The 12,070-nt window shown below is 41.1% G+C and overlaps 1 protein-coding gene across 1 annotated transcript in view; it reads right to left on the bottom strand.

The window, feature by feature from the left end:
• FAH (fumarylacetoacetate hydrolase) overlaps window positions 1-12,070 on the bottom strand; it is a 60,693-nt gene that overhangs the window by 44,460 nt on the left and 4,163 nt on the right. The window contains exons 2-7 of the mRNA XM_033920454.1: window positions 7,300-7,410; window positions 5,088-5,209; window positions 3,839-3,888; window positions 1,506-1,596; window positions 371-468; window positions 234-286 (exon numbers count right to left, since the gene is read on the bottom strand). Of these exons, the coding sequence (XP_033776345.1) occupies window positions 234-286; window positions 371-468; window positions 1,506-1,596; window positions 3,839-3,888; window positions 5,088-5,209; window positions 7,300-7,410 (525 nt within the window). The remainder of the gene's footprint in view (window positions 1-233; window positions 287-370; window positions 469-1,505; window positions 1,597-3,838; window positions 3,889-5,087; window positions 5,210-7,299; window positions 7,411-12,070) is intronic.

Genomic DNA, 12,070 nt, shown 5'->3' with positions numbered 1-12,070 from the left:
TTCCAATTTATCAACCTTTATCTTTCTAATTATAAGACTCACTTGAAATAAAATTAGATGACCCTTGATGTAGGCAATTCAACACAGGTTGTGTTGGATTTCCAATAAATAACGCCATCATCCTTTCTTTGGGTGATTTCTCCCATATGTAACAGCTTCTCTGGTAAGTAATTATCCACAGAAATTATAAGAAAGGGACAGTAAATTAATCAAAAGACAAATACATTTCTCACCATTTCTAACTCAATGTCCAAATTTTTGCAAGCACCAAAAACCGGAGGCTTTGCTACAATTGAAAGAAAATAGTGATGAGAAATAAAATTCCAGTAACTTCAATGTCAAAGCATATTTCAACTTTCCAATCTCTTACCATCGTCAGGTCTCATCTGCCCCACTGGCCTTCGGATCGGTGTGCCAGATGCCACTACAGAGGATGCTCGTCCATGGTAACCAACTGGTAGGTGCAGCCTTGAGAAAAGCAGGACTAAGTAAATGCAAAACTGAAGTAAACCGTTAAGAGATTATTCTATAATGTCTTTCATTGAAAACTGCTTACAGAGAAATAGCTTTCTTGACCATTTTCATTACACTGGGCAATAGGAGAATGGGAATATGCTCAAGATAACCAAATTGCCCTAGATGAATTCTTTTCAACTTATTTTCTTAGAACCAAAATAATCATTGATAATTTTTCCCAGGTTTGCCCCCAATCCATCTACCCTATCTGCAATGACACTAACCCCATCTTTTACGAAACTGCGATAGCAGTTTCTAGTGTGGGGAGCCGTGCTGAATGGCCCGCGCTGCTCCCGATGCTCATAGGAACTCAATGAGCATTGGGAGCAGAGTGGGCTATTCAGCGCAGCTCCCCGCGCTAGAAACTGCTATTGCAGTTTCGTAAAAGGAGGCCTAAGAGACATCAATGAGATTGGGCTGAGCCCAGGATACCCCCCCCTTGACTTCCCCATCTCCTCTTATGCACTCTTCAGATCACCACTAGGTCTACCCACAATCACCATCACTTTCTCTCCATTTCTCATCAGTTCTCTTCTTTTTCTCACTGCTCTAATTCCTAGGGATTACATTTCAGGCAACCGCAATGAGTTTAGATATGAGTTGTTTTCCAAACATTTCCTAAGACTGAGCACACATACGTTTCCTTTTCTAAAGCTTCCTAGCTCAGATCCAGATTCAATTCAACTTATGTTTCACTTAATGTAGACTGTCCTCAGTATATATTCATATCCTGGAGAGGAGTGCAGAGGAATAAGCACAAAAAGAAGTGCTTGGGCAATGCATGGATCGATTTCTGCTTCTACATTACTTTAGGCAGGGATTTTCAACCCGATCTTTGGGACACACGGTGCTAATCAGGTTTTCAGGATACTCACAGTGATTGTGCATGAGAGAGATTTGCATTTACTACCTCTACTGTATGCAAATCTGTTATGCATATTCATTGTGTGATTAGCTGGATATGTCCCGAGGCTCAGAGCTTCACTCACCAGTTGGGCATCAGAGCATTGTCCTTCCCTCTGAAAATGATACCGACATTCGTCGCATGGTATCGAGAAGAGTAAAAATCTGTGTAGTCCCCTGAGAATACGAAAAAAAGTAGCAGGCACATAGTTAGGGTTACCATATTTTTAGCAGTAAAACCCCAGACACATGGCCCCACCCAGTCCCACCCCAGCCCCATCCAGTTCCGCTTCCAGGCCACCCTGTTCCACCCCCTGTCCCATCCCCACAAAGCCTCCTCTCATCTTCCCCGACGAGCTCTGGCTGCATCTGGAGGGCCTGAAGCATGAGCAGATGTGTGTGACGTCATCCTCATATGCTCAGAGGCCCTCCTGATGTGGCAGGATCATGTCAAGGCTTTCCAAAACCCAGACAGTCCTCTAAAAAGAGGACATGTCCGGTAACCCTACACATAGCAAGACATAAGCAGATCAACATTCAATCACCACAGTTAGTGTTTGGAAAATAGCAGTTGCAGGAGACAAAAAATATTCAATGCTGCTATCTGGCCAATGGCCAGTGCTGAACATCCAAGAGTTACTCATTAGATTATGGTATCCCACAAGGCTCAATACTATCTCCTCTTCTTTTCAATAGATTTCTTTCACCACTTCTAAACATAGCCCAATCTCTAGGTTTTACAGCTTTCGTCTATGCAGATGATATTCAGCTAATTCATCCATTGGATCCAGATAGTAATGATGACATCGCAGCAATTAACAATAAACTTGTAACAATAAAAAATTGGCTAAATACAAATAAACTATCATTAAATATTAATAAAACAAAATCGATGCTTTTCCCTTGGAAAAAAGATATAACATTAAGATCTCCAATCTCTATCAATAATACTGATTTAGAACAGGTCACTTCTTTAAAAATACTAGGAGTTTTGATAGATGATAAGCTCACATATCACAACTATATTAACAATATCGTTAAATCATGTTTTTATAAACTTCGATTGATTCGCTCTCTTGCAAAATTCTTACAACCAGAATCCATTAATATTCTCATTCATTCCCTAATAATGTCTAAAATAGATTACTGCAATTCCCTTCTTATAAACGTAACACAAAAAGAAAAAAGAAGGCTGCAACTTATACAAAATACCGCTGTGAAACTAATTTACAAAGCTAAAAAATATGATCATGTTACCCCACTGCTGATTAAATCCCATTGGCTTCCGATAAGCCATCGCATCACCTTTAAATTACTGCTATGTATCTCTTTTATTCGACAAATGTATTTCATAAACCCTTCTTACCCAATGTAATGTAGTTTTTATTATTCATTGTAAGTATTTAAAGTTTGTATTGTATGTTTTCTTTTAATTATATTTTACTATGTACATCGCTTTGAATTAGATAAAGCGATTAATCAAGAAAAATAATAAACTTTGAAACTTTGAAACTTTTAAAGCTTTAAACTTTAATGAACCCCAATTTATTAACAGATGGCTTATCCCATATAGTACAACACGATCACTTCGTTCATCTTCTTTCCGTGCCTTCAATTAAAATGATAGGAACTAGAAGACACGACATGTTCTCAGTTATGGCCCCACATTCATGGAATCTTTTACCACAATACATTAGAGAACTAAAAGACCTAACACTGTTTAAAAAAACGTTAAAAACCTTTCTCTTTAAAGATGCGTATGGATCTTAGGACACTAAAAAATCGATTATTTTTTAACCGTTACCTTTTTTTTTTTTTTTTTTATTTTATTTTTTTTTATATACAGCTATTATTACCCCCCTTCTTGTTCTTCCCTTTTTTGTTTTTTCTTCTCTTCTATCAAAAATTGTAACTATTCCCCCTCTTAACCACACATGTCTTGTAAGTCTTACCCACAAAATTATTTTAAAACTTATGTCTACACTCAGTTTGTTAAATGTGTTAAATTTTAACTAACAACAAATTTGTTTTCATGTCAACATTAACATTGTACTTGTTTAATTTATTAATATATGTTATTATTATTGTACATCGCCTAGTAATTTAAATAGGCGATTCATCAAGAATAAATAAACTTGAACTTGAACTTGAACTTGATAAGGCATTCAGCACAGGTGGCATTAGACATGTTAGTGCTGGATGACATTGCGAGGCTTGAAGAAGGAGAGGAATATGTAGAAGCTGATCAGATTAAGCCTGAATTGATTACATAAAGTCAGCCATATTTAGTTACCATATGTCCAGTAAGCTAAAGTTTAGTTTTCGGTCCCCCTATGTAAGAAGAGAGCAGCATAACCAATTTAATTCCACATCTTGAATAAAACATGTAAATAACATAAATAGAAGCTTTTGAACATACCAATGTCAGCTGGAAGATGCATTGTAGCCAGAACTTGAGGTACCAACACCCTAGGAAGGAAGAAACGAGACTCAATAGTAAAAAAAAGCACCCTCAATAGAGCGTGATGTTTAAAATACCGCACAGTATTCCTCAAGAGCAGAGGCGTTGGTCGGTATGAGTCCATAAGAGGTCAACATTTTGATAATTAATTCAAATCCTGCTTCTCCTTCTCCCAAGAAGAATTTTCTAAGCAGATTGGACAGGCTTTCTGGGACTATTTTTACAAAACATGTTTTATACATGGAAAATAGCTCTTATGCACTGTGATGTATGCAATAAGAGCCTTTCCTTACTCAAAAGGAAGAAATATTTTTTCACTCAATAAATGGTAAAGCTCTGGAATTCTTTGCCAGAAAATGTGGTAACAGTGGTTAATGTATCTGCATTAAAAAAATGTTTTAGGAGGACAGTAGAAGCTGACAAATCAAATCAACTGATCAGTTTTGGGTACCGTTCCCCCCCTCCCCCCCACTCCTGAGCAGTTAGAAGGTCACTACCCCACCCCAGGGTTCCAACAGGCCAGTCCAGAAACCTACCCTTCCCTGCCAGAAGGGAACAGGAGCCACCAAGCCATGGTCTAGTAGCATCTTCATCTCATGAGGCTGCCGCAGGAACTTTCAGCAGCCAAAAGAGCATAAGAATTGCCATACTGGGACAGACCAAAGTATCCTGGTCCCTACAATGGTCATCCAGGTCACAAGTATCAGGCAAGATCCCAAGGAGTAAAACAGATTTTATGCTGTTTATCCTAGGAATAAGCAGTGGATTTCCCCAGGCTATCTCAATAATGGCCTATGGACTTCTCTTTTAGGAAATTATCTAAACCTTTTTTAAACCCTGCTAAGTTAACTGCTTTCACCACATTCTCTGGCAACGAATCCCAGAGTTTGGCAAAACTTCACCACAATCCTATAAAGGTTTTGTCTGAGAACAAGTAAGACTGGTGCAGAAGATCAAATATAGAGGAGACTTGTTTATGCAGCTTGGGAATTAGCAATGGCTCCACCTGAAGCCAAAAATAAATGTATGCAAGCAGAATATCTCAAAAATATATAACCACCAAAAAATATTCTCTGGTTTTGATTTATTACTTGAATAATTTTTGGTGGTTATATATCCACCTGAAGCCAGCCATTTCACACAGAGCCTGAGATTACCAAGGGCTTGGTACCAAGTTACCCTCCACAGAGCTTCTAGTTATACTCACCGTTTCCGCAGTTCCTCATGGTCCCTAAGTACAGGGTTTCTGGCTGACAGTAAGTCCTGCAGATATTCTCTAGCTTCCTTCCATGCTTTATGTCCAAGGCCCATGAACTTGTTAAGTGCTGGCTGAGAGAAACAGATCAAGAGGTAAAGTTCGAGTTTACAATTTTGTGAAATGACTGCAGCTCTGAGAGTCTGAAACAGAGCAGTAGGGGCCCAAGATTATGGCAGAGTCTAGGGCACAAGTTTGAGTGCTAGGGCTTTGATCCACCTAAAGAAGGAGGTGTAGAAATATAGTGTATTTAGCTGCAATAGTAAACCTAGTACTATATGTGTATATACGCAAGACGATTGATTTGGTAAACGTGTGCATATAAGTAGGATGATCAATATGCCAGTAATATAATAGGATGATTGATTATGGCATAATCACACCAGTACTAATAACGCTGTATTGTAACATCACCACAGAGCTCTGTATTTCAGTATAAAGCCCGTGTATTGTAACACCTTGCAGAAGCTTTTTGTAACTCTGTATGGCAAAATCTCTACAGAAGCTCGTGTAAACCGCTCTGAATTGACTCCCCAGTCATTAGTAGCAGTATAGAAGTTCTCAATAAGGTTCAAAGAAGAGCAACCAAGATGATAAAGGAGCTGGAACTCCTCTCATATGAGGAAAGACTATAACGGTTAGGGCTTTACAGCTTGGAAAAGAGATGGCTGAAGGGAGATTTGATTGAAGTCTACAAAATCCTGAGTGGAGTAGAATGGGTACAAGTGGATCGATTTTTCACTCCATCAAAAATGACAAAGACTAGGGGACACTCGATGAAGTTACAGGGAAATACTTTTAAAACCAATAGGAGGAAATTTTTTTTCACGCAAAGAAAATAGTTAAGCTCTGGAATGCGTTGCTAGAGGATATCGTAAGAGCACTTAATATAACTAGTTAAAAAAAAAGGCTTGGACAAGTTATTGGAGGAAAAGTCCATAGTCTGCTGTTTGATTTTGAGTGGGCATGCTATTTGTTGCTTTCCCCTCCAGCCCTGCTCTGCTTACTGCTCCTTCCCCCTGCTTGTGTCTATACCTGCAAACCCAAAATATTAAATATCTCGGCTGGCGGAGATCCCCCAAACCCTACCAGCAGACTTCCCTAGGCAGTGCTCTTCCAAATGGCAGCCAGCAACACTTGCCAGGACATGTATGCTCAATGCTTGCACGTGCAAGTACTGATGTCCGTGTCAACTCAAGGCAATTGCTGTCAGCTGCTGTTTAGAAGAGCATTGGCTGCCTGAGGAGAAAGTCTGCTGTTGTCAGGGCTTGGAGTGCCAAGTCCAAAATGGATGGGCCCTAGCCACTGATAGAAAAACTAAACTAAACCTTAAGTTTATATACCGGTATACAAAGTTAAGCTTTAGTTTAGTTTAGGATGGGCTAAATAAATAAATAAGATCTTGTAAAAAAACTCAAGTACAGCAGCTGTTATGAAATAGGAAAGCTGGAAAAAATGTGTAGAATGTCACAAAGCTGCAGGAATTAAGTGATGGGAATTGCAGCTTCTCTAAGCTTTTTCTATTCTACATCTACACCAATCTAGAGGGTAGAAGTTTAGCCATAAGTGGAGTTGACAAGTCGATCATGACTGCACTTATTCAAAAGGACAGAGTCACCCTACAGCGGGGGTTCTCGACTCAGGCCTTGGCACACTCCCACAATCAATCGATTTGCATATGAATTTCTCACGCATAATCATTGCAGCTATTTTGAAAAGAAGACAGGCTTAGTGTGTCCTGAACACTGGGTTGAAAAACCCAGAGCTGCATAAGGAACCGGCCATCAAAGCGGAGATTTAGGGCTTGCCCAGAGCTCAGCCTAGCCCCACCCCTGGCACACACTGATTCACGGCCAGGGGAATTGGAAGTGGCCACAGCAGATGATGTTTAATGGAGGTGATTCCTGCTGTCAGTAGAAAGGGAGATGACCCACAAAGTGGGAGATGAGCTTCACAGATCTTTCTACCACAGCATATACAAAATAAAAGAAGAGACATTTTCTGAACATAAAGAGGTAAACGATTTTAACACCTTCAGAGAGGGTTTTCTTAAACCCCAGACTAATGAGTTTATGGAACATTTTGTCATTAGAAATAGGGCTCCAAAAGCAACCAACTGAACAGAGACCCCCCCCCCCCCACCCCCACCCAGACAGACAATCACCTCATCAAAGACATGCTGATGCTGGGACAGGATGGGTCCTTGAAAGAGATGTTTGATAGCATGGACATCCAGAATCTGATCACCGATTGCCACACCGATCCTCTTTCTTGGCTGCAGGAAAACACAAAACAGCAAGACCCATCTCATTTTATTAATATTTATACAAATATAGGCAGTCCCCGAGTTAAGAACAAGTTACTGTTTTAAAGCTGCTCTTAAGTCAGATTTGTATGTAACTCAGAACTTGTCGATTTTAAGATTCTGCTCTCAGCTGACAAAAAGGTCAATTGTCCCTACCAGTGTTCTCTCTAAAGTACAGCATGCACAACCACACACTGTTCATAAGGTAGCAATGCATCATTTCTGAATCTGCTGCTAGAGAAGTGTAGGAGTCTATGCCACTGGAAATACTGCTCAATGAAATCAAATGAAGTTGCAACCACATTCTTAAGTAAGAGTCCTACTTAAGTCAGGACTGCCTGTATGTTTTTTATTAAACACTAGTGATTTGAAAGAAGGAAGCCCTTGTGTAAGAGTGACAGAAGATAAAGAAATGGATCATAACCCAGATGTGACATAAGCACCCACTGGAACACAGTTCTTTCTTTGTAGGATACTCACACAGGGCAGCCATCTATGGCTCCACCCCTACACTAGCCACATCCCCTTTACCACCAATATAACTAGTACAAGGCAGGAATTTGTAACAGTCTACCAGTGTTGCCAGCTGGGCGGTTTTCTTGCCCAACTGAGCTACTTTTTAAGCCCCCCGGCAGGAAATAAATGGCTTGGGTGGGTTTTGGGGCTATTTTTTTCAGTAATGGGCTATTTTGGACAAGTATTTTTTTTCATTGGTTCTGCTGCAGCACAACAGGTCAATCACAAATTACCTTAGGAACTCTGAGGTCGTTTGTGATTGGTCCATTTTGCCACAGCTTAACCAATGAAAATTCATTTTTTTATTTTATTTTTTTTACACAAAGCAAAAAAAGGAACATATTTGCAAATGGACAACTGAAAGCAACAAAACTTCATTAGTAGCAAGGTTCTATTAAACCAATGAAAATTCATGACGAGACCGGTCCAGCACTTGATGCTTACAGTTGTGTTTTTAATAGGTCACTCTATATCGTGTTTAGGCTTCTGTGCTCTTCTGGTAGTCACTTGCATGACCCTACCAAACTTAAAGGATCATTATTGTGGTATTATCTTAATGTTTCTGGCATTAATTATGATGTAAATGTCAAGTAAAGGCACATGCATAGATCGGATAAATAGTGGAGGTTAGATCTTCCGGATGCTTCTTGTGACTGGGGACACCACGTTTAGGCATGTAACAATTGACCACAGGATTTTTTGTTCTCGCAATGGTTGACTGCAACTTTGTAGAAACTACATTAAATAAAAATTCCCAAATTCATGCCCTTTCCCTCCCTCTCTAGTGCAGCATGGAGGACTCACACGCTACTCGTGGCTGAGCTGAAAGCATTCTCTCTAATATGAGGTCTTCCCTCAAGTTCAGAGGGAAGGCTTCTGGGTCAGCTGTGTGCAGGACCCACCGACCACAGTTTTGTTAAAGAGAAACAAGTGTGGCTCGAGTAAGGAGGAAGATGGAGACAACCAGAGGAGGGCACAAACTCGGAACACAGAATGGAGGGAGGGAGGAAGAGGGGCATGTTCAGACAGAGATGGGAGGAGGGACACAGAAGGAAGTGAGGTAGCACAAACTAAGGAGGGAGTGAGAGGGCAATAACGAAAGATGTAAATTAAAGAACTAAGGCCGTATTGGACAGACTTGTACAGTCTGTGTCCTATACATGGTGATTTGGTGTAAGATGGGCTGGGGTGGGCATCAATGGGAACTCTGCTAACTTGGAACATTACGATGTTACTGGCTAGACTTTATGGTAAATATCCTGCAAAAAACTGGATGGTTGGATAGGGAGTGAGCTTGGACGACAACTTCAGCATTTGGAACCTAAGACAATACCAGACTTTATGGGCCAGAAATATAAAAGAAGAGACAAGTTAATTTAATCATGTATTTTTTAATGGGTATAACTAATGGGCAGGCTGGATGGACCTTTCATGTCTTTATTTGCCATCATTTACTATGTTACTATAAGAATAGCCTTACTGGGTCAGACCAATGGTCAATCTAGACCAGTATCCCATCTTTGCGGAGGCCAATCCAAGTCACAAGAACCTGGCCAAAACCCAAATAGTAGCAGCATTCCATGCTACTGTCCCATGTCTGTCTCAACAGCAGACTATAGACTTAAGAACATAACATAAGAACATAAGCAATGCCTCTGCTGGGTCAGACCCGAGGTCCATCGTGCCCAACAGTCCACTCACGCGGCGGCCCAACAGGTCCAGGACCTGTGCAGTAATCCTCTATCTATACCCCTCTATCCCTTTTTCCAGCAGGAAATTGTCCAATCCTTTCTTGAACCCCAGTACTGTGCTCTGCCCTATTACGCCCTCTGGAATAGCATTCCAGGTGTCCACCACACGCTGGGTAAAGAAAAACTTCCTAGCATTCGTTTTGAATCTGTCCCTTTTCAACTTTTCCGAATGCCCTCTTGTTCTTTTATGTTCTGAAAGTTTGAAGAATCTGTCCCTCTCTATGCCCTTCATGATCTTGTAGGTCTCTATCATGTCTCCTCTGAGTCTCCGCTTTTCCAGGGAGAAGAGCCCCAGTCTCTCCAATCTTTCAGTGTACGAAAGGTTTTCCATGCCCTTAATCAATCGCTCTCCTCTGGACCCTCTCAAGTATTGCCATATCCTTCTTAAGGTACGGTGACCAATACTGGACACAATACTCCAGGTGCGGGCGCACCATTGCCTGATACAACGGCAGGATGACTTCTTTCGTTCTGGTTGTAATACCCTTCTTAATAATACCCAACATTCTGTTTGCCTTCTTCGCGGCTGCTGCACATTGTGCCGTTGACTTCATTGTTGTATCCACCAGTACACCCAAATCTCTTTCAAGGTTACTTCCCTCTAATACTAAGCCCCCCCATTTGGTAGCTGAACATCGGGTTCTTTTTCCCTAAATGCATGACCTTGCATTTCCCCACATTGAAGTTCATCTGCCATTTATTCGCCCACTCCTCCAGTTTGTTTAGGTCCCTTTGTAGGTCCTCACACTCTTCCGCATTTCTAACCCTGCTACAGAGTTTAGTATCATCTGCAAATTTTATAACTTCACACTTCGTCCCCGTTTCCAGGTCATTAATAAATACATTGAACAGCAGCGGTCCGAGTACCGACCCCTGTGGAACGCCGCTCGTGACCCTCCTCCAGCCCGAGTAGAATTGCCATACTGGGACAGGCCGAAAGTCCATCAAGCCCAGTATCCCATTTCCAACAGTAGCCAATCCAGGTCCCAAGTACCTAGTTAGATCCCAAGCATTAAAACTCTGCTAGATGAGTTAGTGAGTGTCCGTTGAGTTGGAGGTTGATGGTCCAAGGCATACAACTACTCTACTGATGAGAATACATGTATCAAGTGGGTCCGTGTTGACTCCAGTGCTCAACATAAAGCAGGAGTGTGTGACCTAGTCCTCAATCAACGCTTCGAAATATCCTCGGGCTAAGCTGAGAAAGGCATGGAAACTTTTAAAGCCTGTGAAGAGTGACTGCAGTAGCCCTGAAAGCTCTTGTCAGCATAGCCTGGATTTCTTCTTGCAGAGATAATACTGGTATTGAAGAGACATTGGCATGGAAGCAGTCTGCTATTGTTGGGGTATGGGAGACCTTGATGTCGAGACACACTTACAAGGAGACATCTGGATGGAAGGACTGTGATCCTCAGTGTATCAATGCTTGGGAGGATGCAGTGGTATGCCTATTTATTTATTTGATTTCTATCCCGTCCTCCCAGGAGCTCAGAACAGGTTACAAGCCAACATTCAAAAAAGTTACATTGGACAGTACATTTGGTGATACAATACAAGGGGAAGAATGTCTGTGCTTCTTAGCTTTCTTACATGCTGTGTCTTCTGATGCTCGAGGCATAGATGAAGATGTAGAGTCTTGTCTCTGTAAAGACCAAGTCATAAAAGGCTACGTTTTGGGTTCAGAGTCTCCAGCTATGCTTAATGTTGAAGTGGTACCAAAAAGTTTTTCAAACTGAAGTTTTGGGGCTTTGAGTGACCTCTTTTGCATACCAGGATGCTGAAAACAATAAATGCTCCTGGGAGAAAGGAAAAAAAAAAGGGGGGGGGGGCTGTAGTGGCCCAAAGACTGAAAAATTGGCAAAAATGAACCAAATTTGGGTAAAATACTGGAACACAAAAAGAAACTAAGGAAAATAATGAAAAATAAGTATGGAAAGGCACAAAATAAGACAAGCTACGACTACTAATTATTTCTATAATGCTACAGATGTACGCAGCGCTTTATATAGTTACGAAGAAGACAGTCCCTACTCGAATGAGCTTACAATCTAAACACACAAGACAAACAAATAGGATGCCATGGATACAGTTAAGGGGAATGGTTAATTGCTGAAGAAAGAACTGAAGACAGCTTGTCAGCTCTGCAGAAAATGAAGAACTGATGGTCCTGTGGGCCAACGTTGAGAAGGAGGGCACTGGTAGTGTTGTACTGGGTTCTGTGGATGACATCACCCACACTCTTTCAATTCTAAACTGCAACCCACCTGCTAAGCACCAATATGTCTTCTTATTCCCTCTGTAATTCCCCCACCTGCGCACAGTGTACGATGTATGATCATCATCCCATTTACTAGCTCTATCTC

This window comes from Geotrypetes seraphini, chromosome 14 (assembly GCF_902459505.1).
Source record: "Geotrypetes seraphini chromosome 14, aGeoSer1.1, whole genome shotgun sequence".
NCBI classification, from domain to species: domain Eukaryota; kingdom Metazoa; phylum Chordata; class Amphibia; order Gymnophiona; family Dermophiidae; genus Geotrypetes; species Geotrypetes seraphini.
The sequence above is the reverse complement of the archived record's forward strand: the minus strand, read 5'-3'. Positions and strand labels throughout refer to the sequence as shown.